Source organism: Leuciscus leuciscus, assembly GCF_965113295.1.
Source record: "Leuciscus leuciscus genome assembly, chromosome: 12".
NCBI classification, from domain to species: domain Eukaryota; kingdom Metazoa; phylum Chordata; class Actinopteri; order Cypriniformes; family Leuciscidae; genus Leuciscus; species Leuciscus leuciscus.
The window spans coordinates 41783381-41805571 of record NC_138736.1 but is presented as its reverse complement, the minus strand read 5'-3'; the positions used below and the strand labels follow the sequence as shown (position 1 = coordinate 41805571).

At 43.1% G+C, this 22191-nt stretch overlaps 1 protein-coding gene across 9 annotated transcripts in view; it reads left to right on the top strand.

The window, feature by feature from the left end:
- Window positions 1-22191, top strand: part of akap9 (A kinase (PRKA) anchor protein 9) — a 138674-nt gene that overhangs the window by 55287 nt on the left and 61196 nt on the right. For 8 of the 9 annotated variants that reach the window (XM_082186415.1, XM_082186414.1, XM_082186417.1 and 5 more), the window contains 6 exons: window positions 616-705; window positions 1029-1147; window positions 1312-1475; window positions 6377-6552; window positions 11396-11558; window positions 17036-17248. In XM_082186415.1, the coding sequence (XP_082042541.1) occupies window positions 616-705; window positions 1029-1147; window positions 1312-1475; window positions 6377-6552; window positions 11396-11558; window positions 17036-17248 (925 nt within the window). Of the gene's footprint in view, window positions 1-615; window positions 709-1028; window positions 1148-1311; window positions 1476-6376; window positions 6553-11395; window positions 11559-17035; window positions 17249-22191 lie in introns of all 9 variants that reach the window. The other variant, XM_082186411.1, reaches the window with a different exon arrangement.

Here is a 22191-nt window from a genome sequence, read left to right as displayed (position 1 = left end):
ACACACACACACAGACTCTCACAACCACACACACACACTCAAACACAAACTCTCTCTCTCTCTCTCACTCACACACACACACACACACACACACACTCAGACACACACACACACACTCAGACACACAGACTCTCTCACACACACACACACACACACACACACACACACTCTCTCTCTCTTTCTTTCTCTCTCTCCCTCTCTCTCTCTCTCTCACACACAAACCCCAGTTTACTCGATTGTTGTGATCTTGGCATCAGTTAGCGCTGTAATTTGATGCTGGTTAATGTTAATATTGTCTCATAAGAAAACATGAAACCACATTCACACACATTTAACCTCTAAAGTGACGGATTTTCTGTTGAGTGAAACCGAATAATCTGCAGAAATAAAGGACAGGACTTCATCCGTCATGATTGAACTGAGTTATAAAATGTTCGGCTGTGATATAAACCGTAAACATTTTCCCTTGCCCTGTCTTCGCTACATTAGCAGAAATGAAAGGTTGTCTCAGAGGTGAAGAAGTTTGATGAAAGACTTCAGTTCTTCTGAATATTGTGCACTGATGAATCATTATTAATAATCTGTGTTGATTACATCGGTGTGCGTGTGAAACAGAGAGAGCTGGAGCAGATGAAGGAGAGAGAGAGACCGAGAGATGAACCACCGCTTCCCAGCATGCAAAGCAGCAGCACACAGACAGAGCAGGTAGTGTGTGTGTGTGTGTGTGTAGTATTCTACATTGCACACCAGTACAGTGTGTGTTTACTGTCCTCCTCCACCAGGTGGCGTCTGTCACCTTAGAAACCTTTCTATGTTTCCTCTCATGTGCAGCTGTTGCTATGGCAGCAGTGAAAGCCCCGTCTGCTGTTGTGTGTGTGTGTGTGTGTGTGTTTGACTCTGCGTGTTCGTTGCGCTCGGCCTGACAAACGCATCTCGATATAAAGACTATTGAAAGAGTTTGAGCTGCCTGTGATTAAATGACGGGCTTCTTATGTGCCATTTCTTTTCTGCCTGTGCATAAACTCCAGAAGGAAGAGGAAGAGGAAGAGAAGGATGAGGAGGTGATAAAGGGCAAAGGTCATGGAAGGAGCGTGACATCACAGTCATCTGATCCAGAGCTCGCATCTGATGACATCATCACAGAGCGGTGAGGAATAATTAGATCTGATGAAAAAGTTCTGTGACATCGGAACATTAGAACTGATAAATAGACACAGATAAACACACAGATAGATGAAGGACAGATAGATAGATAGATAGATAGACAGACACACACAGATCTCTCAGTCATCAGTGGTGTTCTTCTTCTAGGGATCTGCTGCGCGAGGCGAACGATCGTCTGGTTCTGGTTCTGCAGGAGGTGCTGAAGACCACAGCGGCCGCCGAGGAGACCATCGGGCACGTGGAGGCCATGCTGGAGGCCAGTCCGAGTCACATGACCCCAGCGGAGCGGCTCAGACCCGGACCTGCTGGAGGTCAGACACACACGACACTCATCAAACCCTTTCACCTGTTCATCTGCTTTTTATCAGGGATGGGGGGGGGGGAAAGCGATTCACATATGAATACAGCAGTTCATATCAACATCTGAACAAATAGAAAACAGCCTGAAATAATGTTTAGCTGAGTTAGTCGAGCACGTCAAGCTTTCCATTGGCTCCTTTAGTTTTCACATACAAGAAGCTCGTTCAACATGGACACGCATATAAAAGAGAATGAACATGTCCTGTCAATGCCCGTATTCTACATCTCTGCCTCCAGACGGTCGATCGCTGATCAGGGCTGCGTTTCGAAAGCTCAAGTTGATCGTAGAGCGATTATCACCAATCAATTTAGGCTTGCGGTGCTTTTGGGAAATTTACATTTATTAGTTTAGCAGATGCTTTTATCCAAAGTGACTTACAAATGAGAGCAATAGAAGCAGTGAAACTAACAGTAGGACAACAATATGCAAGTGCTGTGACCCTTCCCAGTTTAGTCTAACGCAGTACCTGTACTTAAATTTTTTTTTTAAAAAACGTATATAAAGATGATAGATATAGAATAGAAGATAAAGTGTTAGTATTAATGGATCAAGTGTTGCCGATAAAGATGCGACACACAGACCCAGATGATGGTCACTCGTAGATGTGTCGATGCTCACTCATTTTAATGATGCAGAAAGCGTGAGAGGCGAATATGAACTCGATATTAAATGAACGCAGTTCTGAGGTGTGTGTAAGTTAGGGCCCTTTCACACCTACCTTGTTTGGTCCGGATTTTCAGACTTTTCAGTTTGATCCGAATTAAAATTACAGGTGTGAACCCTCCCCCGGCCCACGGTCCGCACCAAACAGACGAAATTTGGTCAGACGATAAGAGGTAGTCTCGGTCCGGCTCAAACTGAACAAAGGTTTGGTTCGTTTCTAGTGTGAAAGCATTTTCTGTATGGTTCGGACTTTCAGAACATTTACAGGAAGTTCCGGTGGTTCCCGTGTAGCCTAAACCACTGAAGAAGGATATTTATGTGCCGATCTGTCAGTCCTGCCCACAGCGTTTCTTCCAGCTGATTCTCACACACACACACACACGTCCTACATCCTGTCGGCGATGATAAAATGTTCGCACAACGAGGATGTTCATTTGGCGAATGTGAGCTAGCCTGGAGTATAGCTGGAGCTGCAGGGAGTAATGCCGTAATAATAAAGTATAGTGGCAATGATATACGTCTGTTCATTCATTCTTGTCAAAGTTACCTGCCGAACTGACATCACGCTGATGTCAGACGCACGTCCGTTTACAAAGCAATCAATGTCAAGATGCAGCCCATATAGATGATGACGACAGGTGTACGTCATGTAAGGCTCTTTAGTGCGCTCGCATAATTGCAATGTGAATCCAAACCAAAACTAACCGAATGTATACAATGTATCAGAACATGAACTTTGGTTCAGACCTTGGTGCGACTCAATAAGCTCAGGCTCGATTGGGACGAACATATATGAGATTTGATCATATATTTTAAATCTATGTATATATCGAATTGAAATTTGATTCAGAATCGATTTGAATTGAATCTTGGGATTCATGAAGATTCCCAGCCCTACTTTTTATTTAATTTGAAATCTTTCTTCAGCTTTATAATCAACAGTGATGTCACTTCCAGTCACTTCAAGTCACACATGCACTCTTTATGTGTTTTCAGCTGAAATGTTGTCGTGACACTAAAGTCAAAGCGCCACTCGTCTGCAAAGGGTTAATCACAGATGACAGGACCGTTTAATTGATATGTAGGAACCAGTGAAGCCACATCAGATCCTGTCCGTCCCGTTTGTCCCTTTCTGTTGACTCATTGTCTTTGCATAGAGATGTTTTGTGTACTGTTGAGGCGAGGTCATGTGACCCAGGCACACAGGGAGAGGGTGTTTGGGCGTGTTAAGGGACGTCTCGTGTCATGTGATCGACTACTCCTGTAACTCGACACCCAAAACTGTCTGTTTGTGATCCATTCTTCTGCTCGTCTTAGTCTGCTGTCTGTCATGTCTCACAAAAACATCATTTGCAGAACATATCATGTTTTATTAGTGACGCCTAGTCAAACTATAGCGTGATTAAAGGCCCCCTGAAATCAAAATGTATGTTTTTAGCTTTCAGTATAAACATGTTAGCCTTAAGGTTATGAATAAGCTTCCAAAACAATGACAAATTTAGGAGATATAAGCATTCAAAACGTACAGTCCCTCACTTACGCTAAAATGCAGGGATGCAAACAGCGCGCTTTTCGGCACCTCCTGCTTTTTTCACGTCAGTTTGGGTGACAAAGTCATCTGAAGTCATTCCATAGCTTAATGTGAGGGACAGAAGTCTATTTACATCATTAAAGTATATGGAAACTCGTTTTCCCTCATCTGTGGCTGTCAATCATTCTCCATTCAGTATTCAAACAGCGCGCGCGCCTCTTCCGGTTGGATGCACGGTAGTGTTGTCAAAAGACCCGGTACTTCGGTACCAAGTCGGTACTAGAAAAATGTAAACGTCACGGTACCAAGTTTTCTTAAGTACCGGTGGTACCGAGGACCCGTTCAAACCCGGTTCCTTGATGCACATGCATGCACGCATGCACTGAGCGCGTGCAGTTACGCGTCCTCTTTCTTAAAGCGCTGAGACATGGCGACCGGCGGTGCTGCTGATGTGGTGGCTGTAAATCCACTTGTTGATAAGAAAGGAGGAAAGACACATATGGAAATATTTTGGATTTGGCTAATGTCACGTTGCCATAAGTGGCCGTTCACATAGCGTGTTTTTTGCGCGTGCAGATTCGTTATTCCAAATGTAGGCGCGCGGCAAGCACGCTCATAATTCGGTTGTTAAGTCGTGACGTAACCAATACTGTTTCCGGGTCCAAAGTCCAGGTCCTCTCTACCTACCTACCGCTTTCGCTGGTGTTTTGGTTATTATTGAGTGTTTTTACAATGCCGCAGTGCTGTGTCCCGTGTCCCGAGCTAACTCACTTCAACCTCGTAAATCTTCTTTTTCATTGATGCCTGGACTCTACCCTTAATTATGCCACCTGAGTGATGAGCTACACTAACCACTCTGTTGGTGTTAAAGGAATGTAAACCCTTTTTGACCGCCAAGGGTGCCTCACTAAGAAGGACGTGATCGTAAATAAATTTACAGGTTCCACCGTTGTTATTTCTGGACGAGAGGAGCGCTTGGACCCAAAACGTCACGCGTGACGTCAGACTTAACAATCGGATAGAAGCGAAGCGGCGTGCTCGGTTTTCCAGGCACGCCTATGTTCATGGTTGCATAACAACGACAGATGCCACGGGAGAGCAAGCGCTTGTGGAAAGGAGAAACTTGTCGATCTCCGAATGCAACGTTACATGAGGAGAGTAAAGATGGAAAGCTTTTAAAGATTAATTCCATATAAATTCACGGATAATTTGTTGTTTTGTCATTAGTGAAAATCAATATTGACCTTGTATTTGAAAAAGGATCCTCATATAAAAACAAAACTAAAATTCAGAGTAAGTTCATTCGCATTCGGAGATCGACTATTTTTGAAACGGTGTTAACTGCGCTCTCCATGATGACGAGGAAGTATCAGCAAAGAATTGATTGATTTCTAGCCCTTTGGTACCGAAATTGGTACCGAGAACCGTGGATTTTCACTGGTATTGGTACCGAATACTGAAATTTTGGTACCGTGACAACACTAATGCACGGTAAAACTCTCTCCAATATGATATATTCACATTATAATGCATGATCTGTAGATAAAAGGCTGTGGATTTGCATAAAATGACTTTATTTTGTTGGAGTTTGTTGCTGTTTTTAAACGACTCGCTACCGTGTGCGGTAATTTATAAAATTACTGTGCAGATTTTTTCAAGAATTACTTTTTGCTGCTGATTTATACACTCATTATTAAGTTTAATAAAAATACATAATACATTTATGTAATATTTAAAGGTGTTAACTGTAATCTTACACTGCAAAATAATAACTTAAAAAGGAATAAATTCATCACAATTATGTAAGTATCTGGAAATTTGCCGCGGGGCGAGGGCTTCGATAACCTCTCTAACCATACATGTGTTTGCATCCCTGAAAATGGATCACCGCGGACTTCAGCTTCTCATCACATCTTCTGTCCAATCAAATGCCCTCTAGAATATAAAGCTCCGCCCCCTATGCTATAAACACCACCTGGCCAAAGCCACCGTTCGTTGTCGTGTCGCAGAGCAATAATGGGTTTTTCCCAGGGCCGATATTGTCGCACTCTTTGAAACTTCTCTGGATTAGAACCCAGAACCTCTGACACGCTTGGCAAAAGCTCTACCATTACACCATTAAAGTGCACAAGAACGTTTCGCGGATCTATGCGTTTATTCACGTGAAAATTCTCCATACCTAACAATATATATCAGTGGATCTCAATAAACGACAAATTAAACCCAGTGTACTATTTTTTCCAGAATAAACCTTATTGTACACATCTCTGATTTAGCATTGTACAGCAACCATGGTGCTGTCAGTCTGTGAGGTGAACTAAACGCTATTGGCTATTTGAAAAGGGGGAGGAGCCATTCAATATGTCCCGCCTTAGCTTCTGTTTCAGTGGAAATTACCTCAACACATCAAACAAGGCTGCGCTAATATTGTCCAAGGCACTTCAGTGTCGCCTTCAAGGTACAACGGCCTTTCGGTCATTTCAATCCGGGCCTGTTCAGGATGCATAACTTCTGCCTTTTATGTCTGTAATATTTTGCCTGTTTCTAAAGATAACGACAGAAAGCAGCATCAAGACGAACGTGGATGCGATCAGCTCTATTACTCGTTGTTTTGATGTCATCAGTGACCCAGCGAATCTCTTCTGTCCCGTACACAGACGCTGATGACGTCAGCATGTTTTCAGCAGAGACGCTGAAGATCCCGGGGGCGGGGCTTCTGCACCAGGGGGCGGAGCTCCAGCTGGAGAGGGAGGAGTTTCTGATGAGCATCAGCACACGCTTGCAGAGCGCCGTAGAGAAGCTGCTCATCGCCATCACTGACACCACCACTCAGGTACGGCAAGCACAGAGAGACAAAACTAACTCTTCGACTGTGAACCGCTCAAATCAACATCTTAGAATGAGTTCTGAAGGATCATGTGACACTGAAGACTGGAGTAATGATGCTAAAAATTCAGCTTTGATCACAGGAATAAATTACACTTTACTATATATTCACATAGAAAACAGCTAATTTACATTAGAATAATATTTCACAATTTTTACTGTATTTTGATGTAATAAACGCAGCCTTGGAGAGCAGAAAAGGATCTTACAAAACATTTAAAAATAGAAGTAATTATCAGTCAAGTCGAGTCAGCTTTATTAATATAGCGCTTTTTACAACACAGAGTGTTTCAAAGTAGCTTTACAGTGATAACAGGAAAATAATGCAGCAAAGTTTGTTTCCAGAAGAAAATAATGTCACAGTCCAGCTTAAGATGGTTAATTTTTTTTACGTTTTATATATATATATACAACCGCTCTGGAGAAAACCGTGATGTCATCGTCCAGCTCAGTTCAGTTCTCATATAATGGTGTCAAAGCAGGAGATCACTAATATTGTTGAATATTAGATTAAATGTGTGTTGTAATATGAGTGCTGCTGGCTGTTTCTGAAGCAGGATTAGGTCATGTTGAGAGCGTATATGTTGGTTAAACACATTGTCTTTGGATCATTAACTAACACTGCTGGTTACATCTGATGAACGAACACTCCCATGAGGCATCAGTGCTCAAGCTAATGCTCACAGGACACAGTGGGCGGAGCCTCCGCTCCGGTCGCCGGTAGATACCAGCTGATTTGCATAATGCTTTGGTCTCCGTGGCAGCAGCTTAACATGCGTAAAGCTGTGTGTGTGAAGTAAAGCGAAACACTCTTTCCCAATAGTTTACGTTGGCTTCGCTCTGATCATCACTTCCTGATAGAGATTCATATCTTGAATGCTGAACTTGACGATATTGATATTTTATACCACAGATTTAAAGATCAGATCAGATCCTGTTTAACTTGAAATGTGAGCAAATGAGCATGAGGAGAATGTGGGATTCAAACGGGGATCCCTGGAAATGTGTAGAGAGAACCTGCGTAAAGCTTTAAGTAGATTTAAAATAAATAAATAATAATAAAAATAATATTAAAGTGAATAAAAGTATATTAAAATAAAAATTAAATATTAGTAAATTAATAAAATAATACAATTAGATTAAAATAAACAAATAAATAATACACAGTACTTAATGACTTTAGTTAATGAGTATATAGATCAATAACAAATAATAGATTTTTTTTTTAATAAATGTTTAAAATAAATAATACAAATAGATTAAAATTAAAATTTGATATATATAAATGAATACAATAAATAACAAATGTTATTTATAAAAAATGTAATTATAAAAGTTAAATAAAAAATAAATAAAAAAGATAAAACAGATTAAAATAAACAAATAAATAATGCATAGTTCAGTACTAGAGTGAGTGGAAAGTTTCCAAATAATATTTTCCGTATATTTATTTTTGTTGTAAGGTTTGTATAAACTTTATACATGCAAATTTATAACTGCCTTTTGCATCTAAAAGATTAAACCCGTATCTTATGTTATCAGAGCCATTCTTCTGTGAAGCAATAATAAACCACAACAAAACCACCTGTACATCAACACAAGCTCTGATGGCAGACGCATACATCCAGCAGGAGTGAGGACTGGAGGGGACGAGTGTGTAATGCTCGTGTTCAGGGTCGTAATGACTGTGGAGCTCATCATGTAATGGCTTGTTCAGGAATGAAGATTGATGTGGAGGCGTCGAGGTGTGGGAGGAGAAGTTAATCAATAATGTGTTTATCAGGGAGACTTTGAAGAGAAAATAATTACTCGAGCGAAACGAAAACGCCACATTCATGATTTATAAGTGTTTAAAGGTCTCGTTCTCAGTTATGAGGAGCAGGAATCTGGTCGGACAGGCTCGGGAAGGGTGTGTGTGTGTGTGTTCACTCACCTGCTGTGTGTGACTCCGCCTTCACTGACGTCTCACACACATGTTCACTAATCAGGAAGTGAGATCGACAGAGAGAGAGAGAGAGAGAGAGACTGACAGAGAGAGAGAGAGAGAGATGATCTCCCCCCGGAGCGCTGCTATTCTCTGTTCTCACTTGTTAATGAGGCCCTGCCTTTTCCCAGCGGATCGTTGCCACGGAAGCATGGAATTGTTAATGAGTTTCCAGCAGGAGTAACAGAGGGAAAGTGAACGAGGGAGTCCTGGTGGTTTTACAACTCTCCTGTTTGGATTTCTTGGCTACAGGTTGCTTTGAGTTTTGCTTTCCTTTAGGACACAGATCACTGGGAGATTTCGGGATTTGTGCTTTACTATAGACACAGCTCTCTAAAATCACTGGGATATTTCGGGATTTGACCGGCCATGCGAAATCTGTCGTGTGTGTTTACCAACACGGAGACTCTTCCGTCACACACTCGCACGTCGCTTGACGAGTAGCCTCGAACGTCTCTGCTTTAGGATCACGAGAAGATCATCGCGATGGATTCCTATCGGACGTTTTGGGATTCCCACTTTGTGAAGGACAGCTGGCTGGACAGTCAGGATCAGGATATCTACGAGGTTGAGTCTCGTATCCCGCTGCCGAGACCCTTCCCGCTCTCTCACCTGCTCCACGAGAAGAACGCCGTAGTGGTGCACACACAGATCTCACACGTCAACCGGCGCGACAACGGACACCTGCTCAAAGTCGTCTCCAGGATCTCGCTTCCCACTCCTCCGTATACAGTAAGTGTGTGTATGTGTGTGTGTGTGTGTGTGTGAGGATCCGGAGGTCACGGGAGATCGAGTTCCGACCTTTGAGAGTCATGTGGAGGAAGGTTTTATAGACGTTCAGTGTCTATATCGTTAGATAAGAGCTTTTGTACACGTTGACTTGCAGTGTAATGAGATTCCAGGGTGTGTTTCTGTGTGTATGAAGTGTTTTGTGTGTGTAACACGAGATCAGTCTCACTGTCGTGTTTTTATAAAGTCCTTTTGTCGAAGCTTCTCGCTCTTCAACCACATCAAGCACTCGGAGAGTAATACAGAAAGATTTGAAGATCAGACGAGTGGAGACCCTGAACAGCCATGTGCACGACCTGTCAGAGCTGTGGACGTCGACCCGGGCTGCTCTCCTCCGGTTCGGGACGCACCGCTCTCCTCCGGTTCGGGACGCACCGCTCTCCTCCGGTTCGGGACGCACCGCTCTCCTCCGGTTCGGGACGCACCGCTCTCCTCCGGTTCGGGACGCACCGCTCTCCTCCGGTTCGGGACGCACTTGCACTGCGGCTGATCTCAGATCTGATGACGCATCTATAATCTGCTTCGCTGAAAATAACACGTTCCGCTAATGTATGTTTCTGCAAATAATTATTGATATCTCTTGAATGGACGAATTCACACAGAAGTAATGTCAACATGTCCGTCTTGATGAGGATCCTAGCAGACACACACTGTGATGCCTTACGTGAACTAATGCGGTCGAGAAAGAACGCATGTGTGCATTATGTCTTAAAGTGACAGCAGCCTAATATTCCTGTCGTCTGTTTTTAATGTTAATCAAACAACAAGAGAAGTAAATCACTCACAGCTCTGGATTGAACAGCTTTTGTAAATTTAAAAAGGATAAATCTTTCATTTATACAGCATATACTTTATTCAGTTTCTGTACCTGGAAACTAATGTGAGCCTGACCTGAAAAACCTGAAAAGCACAGTTTATTTTATCAGTATCTTTTACTCTATTGTATATATTAGTGCTTTTGCTTGTGGTTAGATCATTGGTTCTTATTTTCTTGATTGTATTTGACAGTAGTTTCCCTGAACACACCGAAACCCTGAAGATAAACCCGTGGCACAAACTGAACCGTGAGCGACTCGAACCGTTGCGCCCCTAATGTGAACATACAGTAAAGTGTCATTTATTCCTGTGATCAACTCCAGGCTTCAGTGTCACATGATCCTTCAGAAGTCATTCTAATATGATGATTTAATGCTCAAGAAACATTTCTCATTATCAGTGTTGAAAACCGCTCATATTTGTGTGGAAAGTGTGGTACATGTTTATTTCAGGATTCTTTGATTATTAGAAAGTTCAAAAGAACAGCGTTTATTTGAATTAGAATCTTCTGTAACATTATAAATGTCTTTACTGTCACTTTAGAAGTATTAATATCTTTTTTTAAATCCCACTGACCCCTAAGTTATGAACAGTGTGTTTATGCCAGTCACTTCTATTGTAAGGTCAATATTCTGGCTTTTATTCTGAAAACGAGCTTCACATGTTCCATGTTCCTAATAAACCATCATGCATCTTCTTTTCCTGTCTGGTAATACTAGCAATAATCACTCAGGGATAATAAACTCCATTCATTATGATGCTTTTTTTGTTAATTGCACAGAGTAATGTACTAAACCCATTGATTCTCATTCTTGTCCCTCATAATAGCACACACTCATAACGAAGCTCACAGTGACACTGTAATGAAGCTCCGCTCGTCGTGTATTGATGAAGGTTCATTACTTTAGTTCACTCCTGAAACTCTTTATTACAGTAGATATTCTGAGTTCACATGGCTCTGATGTCTGATTAATACAGGCATATTTGTTTGTTTTTTTGTGATTATTTAATGCGTTTACGTTCATAAAGGAGTACGTCCTGCGTTCCCCAGTTCAAGATCCGTCTGAAAGTTTAGTTTGCAAATTAAATTGAAATTAATAAAAAAAAATGTTTGTAATGCGTATAATTTAATCTGAAGCACTGGTTTGAGTGTGTTTGCCCAGTCATGATGTGTGTGTGTGTGTCTGTCTGTCTCTCTCAGCTGGAACACGCGCGGATCACGCAGACGGAGCTCATGAGGGAGAAGTTCAGGCATAATGAGGAGATGGAGGAGCTTCTGTGCAGACAAGAGGAGCTTCAGGAGCGTGTGTGTGAGGAGAACAGAGCGAGAGAACAACTGGCACTGGAGCTGCACAGGGCTGAAGGTGTGTGTGTGTGTGTGTGTGTGTGTGTGTGTGTGTGTGTGAGGAGAACAGAGCAAGAGAACAACTGGCACTGGAGCTGCACAGGGCTGAAGGTGTGTGTGTGTGTGTGTGTGTGTGTGTGTGTGTGAGAGGAAAACAGAGCGAGAGAACAACTGGCACTGGATCTGCACAGGGCTGAAGGTGTGTGTGTGTGTGTGTGTGTGTGTGTGTGTGTGAGGAGAACAGAGCGAGAGAACAACTGGCACTGGAGCTGCACAGGGCTGAAGGTGTGTGTGTGTGTGTGAGGAAAACAGAGCGAGAGAACAACTGGCACTGGATCTGCACAGGGCTGAAGGTGTGTGTGTGTGTGTGTGTGTGTGTGTGTGTGTGTGTGTGAGGAGAACAGAGCGAGAGAACAACTGGCACTGGATCTGCACAGGGCTGAAGAGGTGTGTGTGTGTGTGTGTGTGTGTGTGTGTGAGGAGAACAGAGCGAGAGAACAACTGGCACTGGATCTGCACAGGGCTGAAGGTGTGTGTGTGTGTGTGTACTTGTACAACTACCTCTGTGAGGACCAGTTTGAGTGTTAGACCACTGGAGTGAGGACAAAGAGAGTAAAGTGAGGACATTTTGGCCGGTCCTCACTTTCTGAGAGTCTTTAAAGGCCTGTTTGAGGGTCAAGACTTGGTTTTAGGGATAAGGTTATAATGAGGTTAAGGGTCGGTTTAGGGTCAGGGGTCGGGTTAGGCACTTAGTTGTGATGGGTAAGGTTAGGGTAAGCGGCTAGATAATGCATTGTGTGAATGAATGTCCTCATCAAGATAGATGTACAAGAATGGGTGTGAGTGTATATTTGAGGATGTGAAGAGGATCCGTGTGTGTTGGCAGAAGGTGAGTGTGTGAAAGAGGTGTGTTGTGTTTGTGTGTACACAGTGTGTATCATAAACCCTTATAGTCAGTGTGAAGCTGCTCTCACTGAACCCTCAGAAACACTGAAGGAAGGAAGGGTCAGCTTTCCCTCTTCCGAAGAAGCTCAGGACAGTTGATCAGTCTCAGTGAGTGAGAGTGTGTGTGTGTGTGTGTGTGTGTGTGTGTGTGTGTGTGTGTGTGTGTGTGTGTGTGTGTCTGCGTGCGTGTGTGTGTATCTGTTTGACGGTGACAGCACTGGCTGGTACTTCAGCAAACACACACACTCACAGCAACAGCTGGACATTCAGAGACGTTTCAAACAGACCATCATTATCAGTGCGTTGTCATGGTTACACTCTTTTGTTTTACTCGTTTTCTTTGTGTTCGGTGGAAACTGGCACATCGTAAACGTGTGAAGGAGCTTTAGAGCGCCTCTAGTTCGCTGTTTACCAGTCATTTCACAAGACGGTGCGATCGCAGGTCACATGATCACGTGTGTGTAGGATTGTGTAGAGTGTTTCCCAGCGTGATGTTTGCTCTGATGTCATTAATCTGTCATACTGACGGTCATGTGACGGTCATCTGTGATGTTTAAATCACCTGTTGCTTCACTCTCTTCAGCTGAACACGAGTGTTGTTTAGGGCTGGCTCTCCAGCTCGATACTCTATAGCCTCGATACCGTCGAGTTAAAAAAATAAAATTGAACATTTTCCAAGTTTAAGACGCCAGATCCAGGACTCAGATATAAAGAGTCATTTTGTGGTTTAATATTCTCACTTTTGCAACATTTCATTTGAGAGAAACTTTCATCACAGAAGAAGCTCTGCACGACAACCCGTCAAAATAAAAGTCTGGTTTAACTTAAGAGACTGCGGTAGAAATATAATTTATATTAATTTATTTAATTTTATCATTTAATTAATTAATTTATAATTTTGTTTAATTTTCATTTGAATAAAATATAAATTAATGTTAAATGCCTTCATTTGATTACCAGAAAAATGTAAATACACAACACAGAATTTCTGTGTAAAAAAACAGCACTGTTATTGTGTACAAATTAATAAATTAAGTTGTTTTTATGAATTCAATTCATCAGATATGTTTTTGATTAAACCATTAAAATGAAATATAGACTAAATAACATGTAAAAGCACAGAACGGGCTAACATTAGAATAGAATAGAATAGAATTCAACTTTATTGTCATTGCACGTCACAAGTACAAGCAACGAAATGCAGTTTGCATCCATCCAGAAGTGCTTTAGCAAGAATATAGATATATTACAAAATATAGATATATTTTAGATATGTTACAATGTACACGGTATGAAGGAATGTTATGAGTGCTATAACTATAAGTATATACAGGCTATAACTGTAGTAAGTGTACAAGCTATGTACAGGCTATGAACAGGTTATACGTATGGATATAAATAAAAGACTATAACAGACTATAAATATACAATATGCAAGTATTAATAACAGCTGTAGAACTATAATTATTGTATTGTATTGTACAGCATGGTTGTCTATACAGTATTTACAGTAAGATATATATGAATAATTTATACAGTAGTAATATTAAAGTGCATGTGGCTGTAAGTGGTGGTCCAGCCACTGTGTATGAGTGTGTATGAGGATACTGGGGTTTTTTGTCCATTGTGTGTATGTTCAGTTATGGGTTGTTGTCAGTGGTTGTGAGAGTGCGTGTATGTTCAGTCTATGAGTTTTAATGTGGGTGAGATGTCAGGAGGCAGAATTCCGGAGTCTGACAGCTGTAGGATAGAAGCTGTTCCGGTACCTGGTGGTCTTAGTCCGGAGGCTCCTGTAGCGCCTCCCAGAGGGCAGGAGGGTGAACAATTTGAAAAGAAAAAACAAAAACATTTAGAATGTAATTTTTGTTAAACTGTAAATAAATTGCTGTTAAATTGAACAAGTTTTATTATTTCAATTAATTACACATTTATAAAATGTAATTTAACCATCCAGAAAAATTTAACAGAAAAAAAACAAAAACAAAAAACAATCGGAATCCAGACAAATGTAAATGTGAGACGCTCATCATGCAGTTCAGCTCTGCACATTCTGCTGTAATATTATCAGTTCATGAAATTGTTATGAAAATAAGTATGGTTCAGGAACCGGTATCAGAGTCATGGTGTCGCTGTCGTTAGCACTAGAGTCATTAGTGCTGGTTTAGGTGCAGCGTGTTCCACTGAAATTAGTCTTTAATAGTTTTAATGCTTTAAATTGTTGTGACCAAAATTTTTAATGGACCTCTCAATCTCTCGCACGTATTTCATTTCATTTCATTTTATTAAGGATAACCCCTTGAGATGAAACATCTCATTTTCGAGGGGGTCCTCAAGATAACATCAAACAATTACAGACAATTACATATTCACACATAAAGCTCTTCGACACAATCAACCAACCAGTCCCTCCTCTATCCAGAACATATTCATATAAACAGTATGAAATAATTTCAAAATATTACAGGAGAAAACCTTATTTAAAAAAAAAATACACAAGTCATATAGGGAAGCCGATGTGTGTGTGAAGAGATCGTCTGCAGACATCCCTGTTCTCATCTGTGGTTTCATCATCTTTTACTTGTGTGTGTGTGTGTGTATTATATTATTCTGCCTGTGTGTGAGTGTGTGTGTATTATATTATTCTGCCTGTGTGTGTGTGTGTGTGTGTGTATTATATTATTCTGCCTGTGTGTGTGTGTGTGTGTGTGTGTGTGTGTGTGTGAGTGTGTATTATATTATTCTGCCTGTGTGTGTGTGTGTGTGTGTGTGTGTGTGTGTGTGTGTGTGTGTGTGTGTGTATTATATTATTCTGCCTGTGTGTGTGTGTGTGTATTATATTATTCTGCCTGTGTGTGAGTGTGTATTATATTATTCTGCCTGTGTGTGTGTGTGTGTGTGTATTATATTATTCTGCCTGTGTGTGAGTGTGCATTATATTATTCTGCCTGTGTGTGTGTGTGTGTGTGTGTATTATATTATTCTGCCTGTGTGTGAGTGTGTATTATATTATTCTGCCTGTGTGTGAGTGTGTATTATATTATTCTGCCTGTGTGTGTGTGTGTGTGTGTGTGTGTGTGTATTATATTATTCTGCCTGTGTGTGAGTGTGTATTATATTATTCTGCCTGTGTGTGAGTGTGTATTATATTATTCTGCCTGTGTGTGAGTGTGTATTATATTATTCTGCCTGTGTGTGAGTGTGTATTATATTATTCTGCCTGTGTGTGAATGTGTATTATATTATTCTGCCTGTGTGTGAGTGTGTATTATATTATTCTGCCTGTGTGTGTGTGTGTGTGTGTGTGTGTGTGTGTGTGTATTATATTATTCTGCCTGTGTGTGAGTGTGTATTATACTATTCTGCCTGTGTGTGTGAGTGTGCATTATATTATTCTGCCTGTGTGTGTGTGTGTGTGTGTATTATATTATTCTGCCTGCCTGTGTGTGTCTGTGTGTGCGTGTGTGTGTGTGCGCGCTTGTGTGCGTGTGTGTGTGTGTGTGAGTGTTTTATATTATTCTGCCTGTGTGTGTGTGTGTGTGTGTGTGTGTGTGTGAGAGTGTGTATTATATTATTCTGCCTGCATGTCTGAACCGGCTGCTGATTATGTGTTCAGTCCAAATAAAGCAGACGGTTTTCTTACATGTCTGTGAGAAGCTCTTTTGTTAGTCTGAGTGCTCACCGCGACCTCATTTCATTTGCAAATGACCTTAAAGAGTGTCAGATCTGAGTGGTTAAATATTCATGAGTTATTAGTGCATTCCTGTGTCTGAATGAGTGACGAACCCTCTGTGTGTGTGTGTGTGTGTGTGTGTGTGTGTGTGTGTGTGTGTGTGTGTGTGTGTGTGTGTGTGTGTGTGTGTGTGTGTGTGTGTGTGTGTGTGTGTGTGTGTGTGTGTGTGTGTGTGTGTGTGTGTGTGTGTGTGTGTGTGTGTGTGTGTGTGTTAAATACTGCGAAACTAAAGCTTTTCTCCACCATGAACTTCACAAGTGACTGTAAAACTAGCCGGGAATAAGTTTGTCCCAAATGGATTTCAGCAGTTCCAAGTCTTGTCCTTCAGTTTTTGTTTTCCTCATAAATGTTGTTTAACACTTAAAAGATGTTGATGGTTGAATTGAAAGAATGTTGATTCATGTTTTTCCTGCAGTGAGATTGAGTGAGAATCAGTGACCTGTAACACATTCAGGGCAGAAATGCTTTGTTGTCGAGTTCAGACCCTGTTAACCAAATAGAGCCTGACGTGTGTGTGTGTGTGTGTGAGAGAGAGTGTGTGTATGAGAGTGTGTGAGTCTGTCCCAAACTGTAAATGCTGTAACCGTATCATGATAGTTGTTAACCGGCTGGTGTGTGTGTGTGTGTGTGTGTGAGAGAGAGAGAGTGTGTGTGTGTGTGTGTGTCCCAACTGTATCATGATAGTTGTTAACCGGCTGGTGTGCGTGTGTGTATGAGTGTATGAGTGTATGAGAGTGTATGAGAGTACCCCAAACTGTAAATACTGTAACTGTGTAATCATGACAGTAGCTGACCGACCGATGTGTGCGTGTGTGTGTCAGGAGTGATTGACAGCTACAGTGGCGAGCGTGAGGCTCTGGAGCAGCAGTTGCGCGAGCGGGTCGATCTGCAGCTTCAGCTGGAGCAGGAGTTGTGTGTGACGGGCCTCAGACTGAGGGAACTGGAGGAGGAGCGCCAGCAGATCCAGGACCAGCGGCAGCTCCTGTCCCGCCAGCAGGAGGCGCTGAAAGATGGGGCCGGGGCCCCAGAGCTGCGTACGTCACACTCAACACACATTCACTGACGTTACATACGTCACGCACAACACGCACTCACTGACGTTGCATACGTCACGCACAACACACACTCACTGACGTTACATACGTCACGCTCAACACACACTCACTGACGTTACATAAGTCACGCACAACACGCACTCACTGACGTTACATACGGTCACGCTCAACACTCACTGACGTTACATACATCACGCACAACAAACACTCACTGACGTTACATACGTCACGTTCAACACACACTCACTGACGTTACATACGTCACGCTCAACACACACTCACTGACGTTACATACGTCAAGCACAACACGCACTCGCTGGCGTTACATCACGCACAACACACACTCGCTGACGTTACATATGTCACGCACAACACACACTCACTGACGTTACATACACTCACTGACGTTACATACGTCACGCTCAACACACACTCACTGACGTTACATACGTCACGTTCAACACACACTCACTGACGTTATTATTATATTACTCGCTGGCATTACATACATCACGCACAACATACACTCACTGACGTTACATACATCATGCACAACACACACTCGCTGACGTTACATATGTCACGCACAACACACACTCACTGACGTTACATACGTCACGCACAACACACTCACTGACGTTACATACGTCACGCTCAACACTCGCTGGCGTTACATACATCACGCACAACACACACTCACTGACGTTACATACGTCACGCTCAACACACACTCACTGACGTTACATACATCACGCACAACACACACTCACTGACGTTACATACGTCACGCACAACACACACTCACTGACGTTACATACATCACGCACAACATACACTCACTGACGTTACATACATCACGCACAACATACACTCACTGACGTTACATACGTCACGCACAACACACACTCACTGACATTACATACATCACACACAACACACACTCGCTGACGTTACATATGTCACGCACAACACACACTCACTGACGTTACATACGTCACGCACAACACACACTCACTGACGTTACATACGTCACGCACGTTACATACGTCACGCACAACACACACTCACTGACGTTACATACGTCACGCACAAAACACACTCGCTGACGTTACATACGTCACGCACGTTACATACGTCACGCACAACACACACTCACTGACGTTACATACATCACACACAACACACACTCACTGACGTTACATACGTCACGCACAACACACACTCACTGACGTTACATACGTCACGCACGTTACATACGTCACGCACAACACACACTCACTGACGTTACATACATCACACACAACACACACTCGCTGACGTTACATATGTCACGCACAACACACACTCACTGACGTTACATACGTCACGCACAACACACACTCACTGACGTTACATACGTCACGCACGTTACATACGTCACGCACAACACACACTCACTGACGTTACAAACGTCACGCACAACACACACTCACTGACGTTACATACGTCACGCACAACACACACTCGCTGACGTTACATATGTCACGCACAACACACACTCACTGACGTTACATACGTCACGCTCAACACACACTCACTGACGTTACATACATCACGCACAACACACACTCACTGACGTTACATACATCACGCACAACACACACTCGCTGACGTTACATGTCACGCACAACACACACTCGCTGACGTTACATGTCACGCACAACACACACTCTCTGACGTTACATACGTCACGCACAACACACACTCGCTGACGTTACATGTCACGCACAACACACACTCTCTGACGTTACATACGTCACGCACAACGCACACTCACTGACGTTACATACATCACGCACAACACACACTCACTGACGTTACATACGTCACGCTCAACACACACTCGCTGACGTTACATACATCACGCACAACACACACTCACTGACGTTACATACATCACGCACAACACACACTCACTGACGTTACATATGTCACGCTCAACACTCGCTGGTGTTACATACGTCCCGTTCAACACACACTCACTGACGTTACATACGTCACGCTCAACACACACACACACTCGCTGACGTTACATACGTCACGCTCAACACACACACACTCGCTGACGTTACATACGTCACGCTCAACACACTCACTGACATTACATGTCACGCTCAACACACTCACTGACGTTACATATGTCACGCTCAACACACGCTGACGTTACCTACGTCACGCTCAACACACGTTACATACGTCACGCACAACACACTCGCTGACATTACATGTGTCATGCTCAACACACACTCACTGACGTTACGTCAAGGTCAACACACGTAACATATGTCACGCTCAACACGCTGACGTTACATACGTCACGCACAACACACTCGCTGACATTACATGTGTCACGCTCAACACACACACACACACACACACACACACACACACACTCACTGACGTTACATACGTCACGCTCAACACACGTTACATACGTCACGCACAACACACGCTGACGTTACATGCGTTACGCTCAACACACTCACTGACGTTACATATGTCACGCTCAACACACGTTACATACGTCACGCTCAACACACACTCACTGACGTTACATACGTCACGCTCAACACGTCATGCTCAACACACACTCACTGACGTTACATACGTCACGCTCAACACGTTAAATACGTCACGCTCAACACACTCACTGACGTTACATACGTCACGCTCAACACGTCATGCTCAACACACACACACACACTCACTGACGTTACATGCGTCACGCTCAACACGTCATGCTCAACAGTCACTGACGTTACATACGTCACGCTCAACACACGTTACATACGTCGCGCTCAACACACTCACTGACGTTACATACGTCACGCTCAACACGTCATGCTCAACAGTCACTGACGTTACATACGTCACACTCACTGACGTTACATTCGTCACACCCAACACACACTCACTGACGTTACATTCGTCACACTCAACACACGTTACATACGTTACGCTCAACACACACTCACTGACGTTACATACATCACGCTCAACACGTCATGCTCAACAGTCACTGATGTTACATACGCCACACTCACTGACGTAACATACGTCACGCTCAACACACACACACTGACGTTACATACGTCACGCTCAACACGTCATGCTCAACACACACTCGCTGGCGTTACATACATCACGCATAACACACACTCGCTGACGTTACATATGTCACGCTCAACACTCGCTGGTGTTACATACGTCACGTTCAACACACACTCACTGACGTTACATACGTCACGCTCAACACACTCACTGACGTTACATACGTCACGCTCAACACACACTCGCTGACATTACATACGTTACGCTCAACACACTCGCTGAAATTACATGTCACGCTCAACACACTCACTGACGTTACATATGTCACGCTCAACACACGCTGACGTTACATACGTTACGCTCAACACACACTGACGTTACCTACGTCACGCTCAACACACGTTACATACGTCACGCACAACACACTCGCTGACATTACATGTGTCATGCTCAACACACACTCACTGACGTTACGTCAAGGTCAACACACGTAACATGTCACGCTCAACACGCTGATGTTACATACGTCACGCTCAACACACGTTACATACGTCACGCACAACACACTCGCTGACATTACATGTGTCACGCTCAACACACACTCACTGACGTTACATACGTCACACTCAACACACGTTACATACGTCACACACAACACGCTGACGTTACATGCGTTACGCTCAACACACTCACTGACGTTACATATGTCACGCTCAACACACGTTACATACGTCACGCTCAACACACACTCACTGACGTTACATACGTCACGCTCAACACGTCATGCTCAACACACACTCACTGACGTTACATACGTCACGCTCAACACGTCATGCTCAACACACACTCACTGACGTTACATACGTCACGCTCAACACGTCATGCTCAACACACTCACTGACGTTACATACGTCACGCTCAACACGTCATGCTCAACAGTCACTGACGTTACATACATCACGCTAAACACGTTAAATACGTCACGCTCAACACACTCACTGACGTTACATACGTCACGTTCAACACGTCATGCTCAACACGTCATGCTCAACACACACTCACTGACGTTACATGCGTCACGCTCAACACGTCATGCTCAACAGTCACTGACGTTACATACGTCACGCTCAACACACGTTACATACGTCACGCTCAACACACACTCACTGACGTTACATACGTCACGCTCAACACACTCACTGACGTTACATACGTCACGCTCAACACACGTTACATACGTCACGCTCAACACGTCATGCTCAACAGTCACTGACGTTACATACATCACGCTAAACACGTTAAATACGTCACGCTCAACACACTCACTGACGTTACATACGTCACGTTCAACACGTCATGCTCAACACGTCATGCTCAACACACACTCACTGACGTTACATGCGTCACGCTCAACACGTCATGCTCAACAGTCACTGACGTTACATACGTCACGCTCAACACACGTTACATACGTCACGCTCAACACACACTCACTGACGTTACATACGTCACGCTCAACACACTCACTGACGTTACATACGTCACGCTCAACACACGTTACATACGTCACGCTCAACACACGTTACATACGTCACGCTCAACACACGTTACATATGTCACGCTCAACACACGTTACATACGTCACGCTCAACACGTCATGCTCAACAGTCACTGATGTTACATACGCCACACTCACTGACGTTACATACGTCACGCTCAACACGTCATGCTCAACACACACTCACTGACGTAACATACGTCACGCTCAACACACACACACTGACGTTACATACGTCACGCTCAACACGTCATGCTCAACACACACTCGCTGA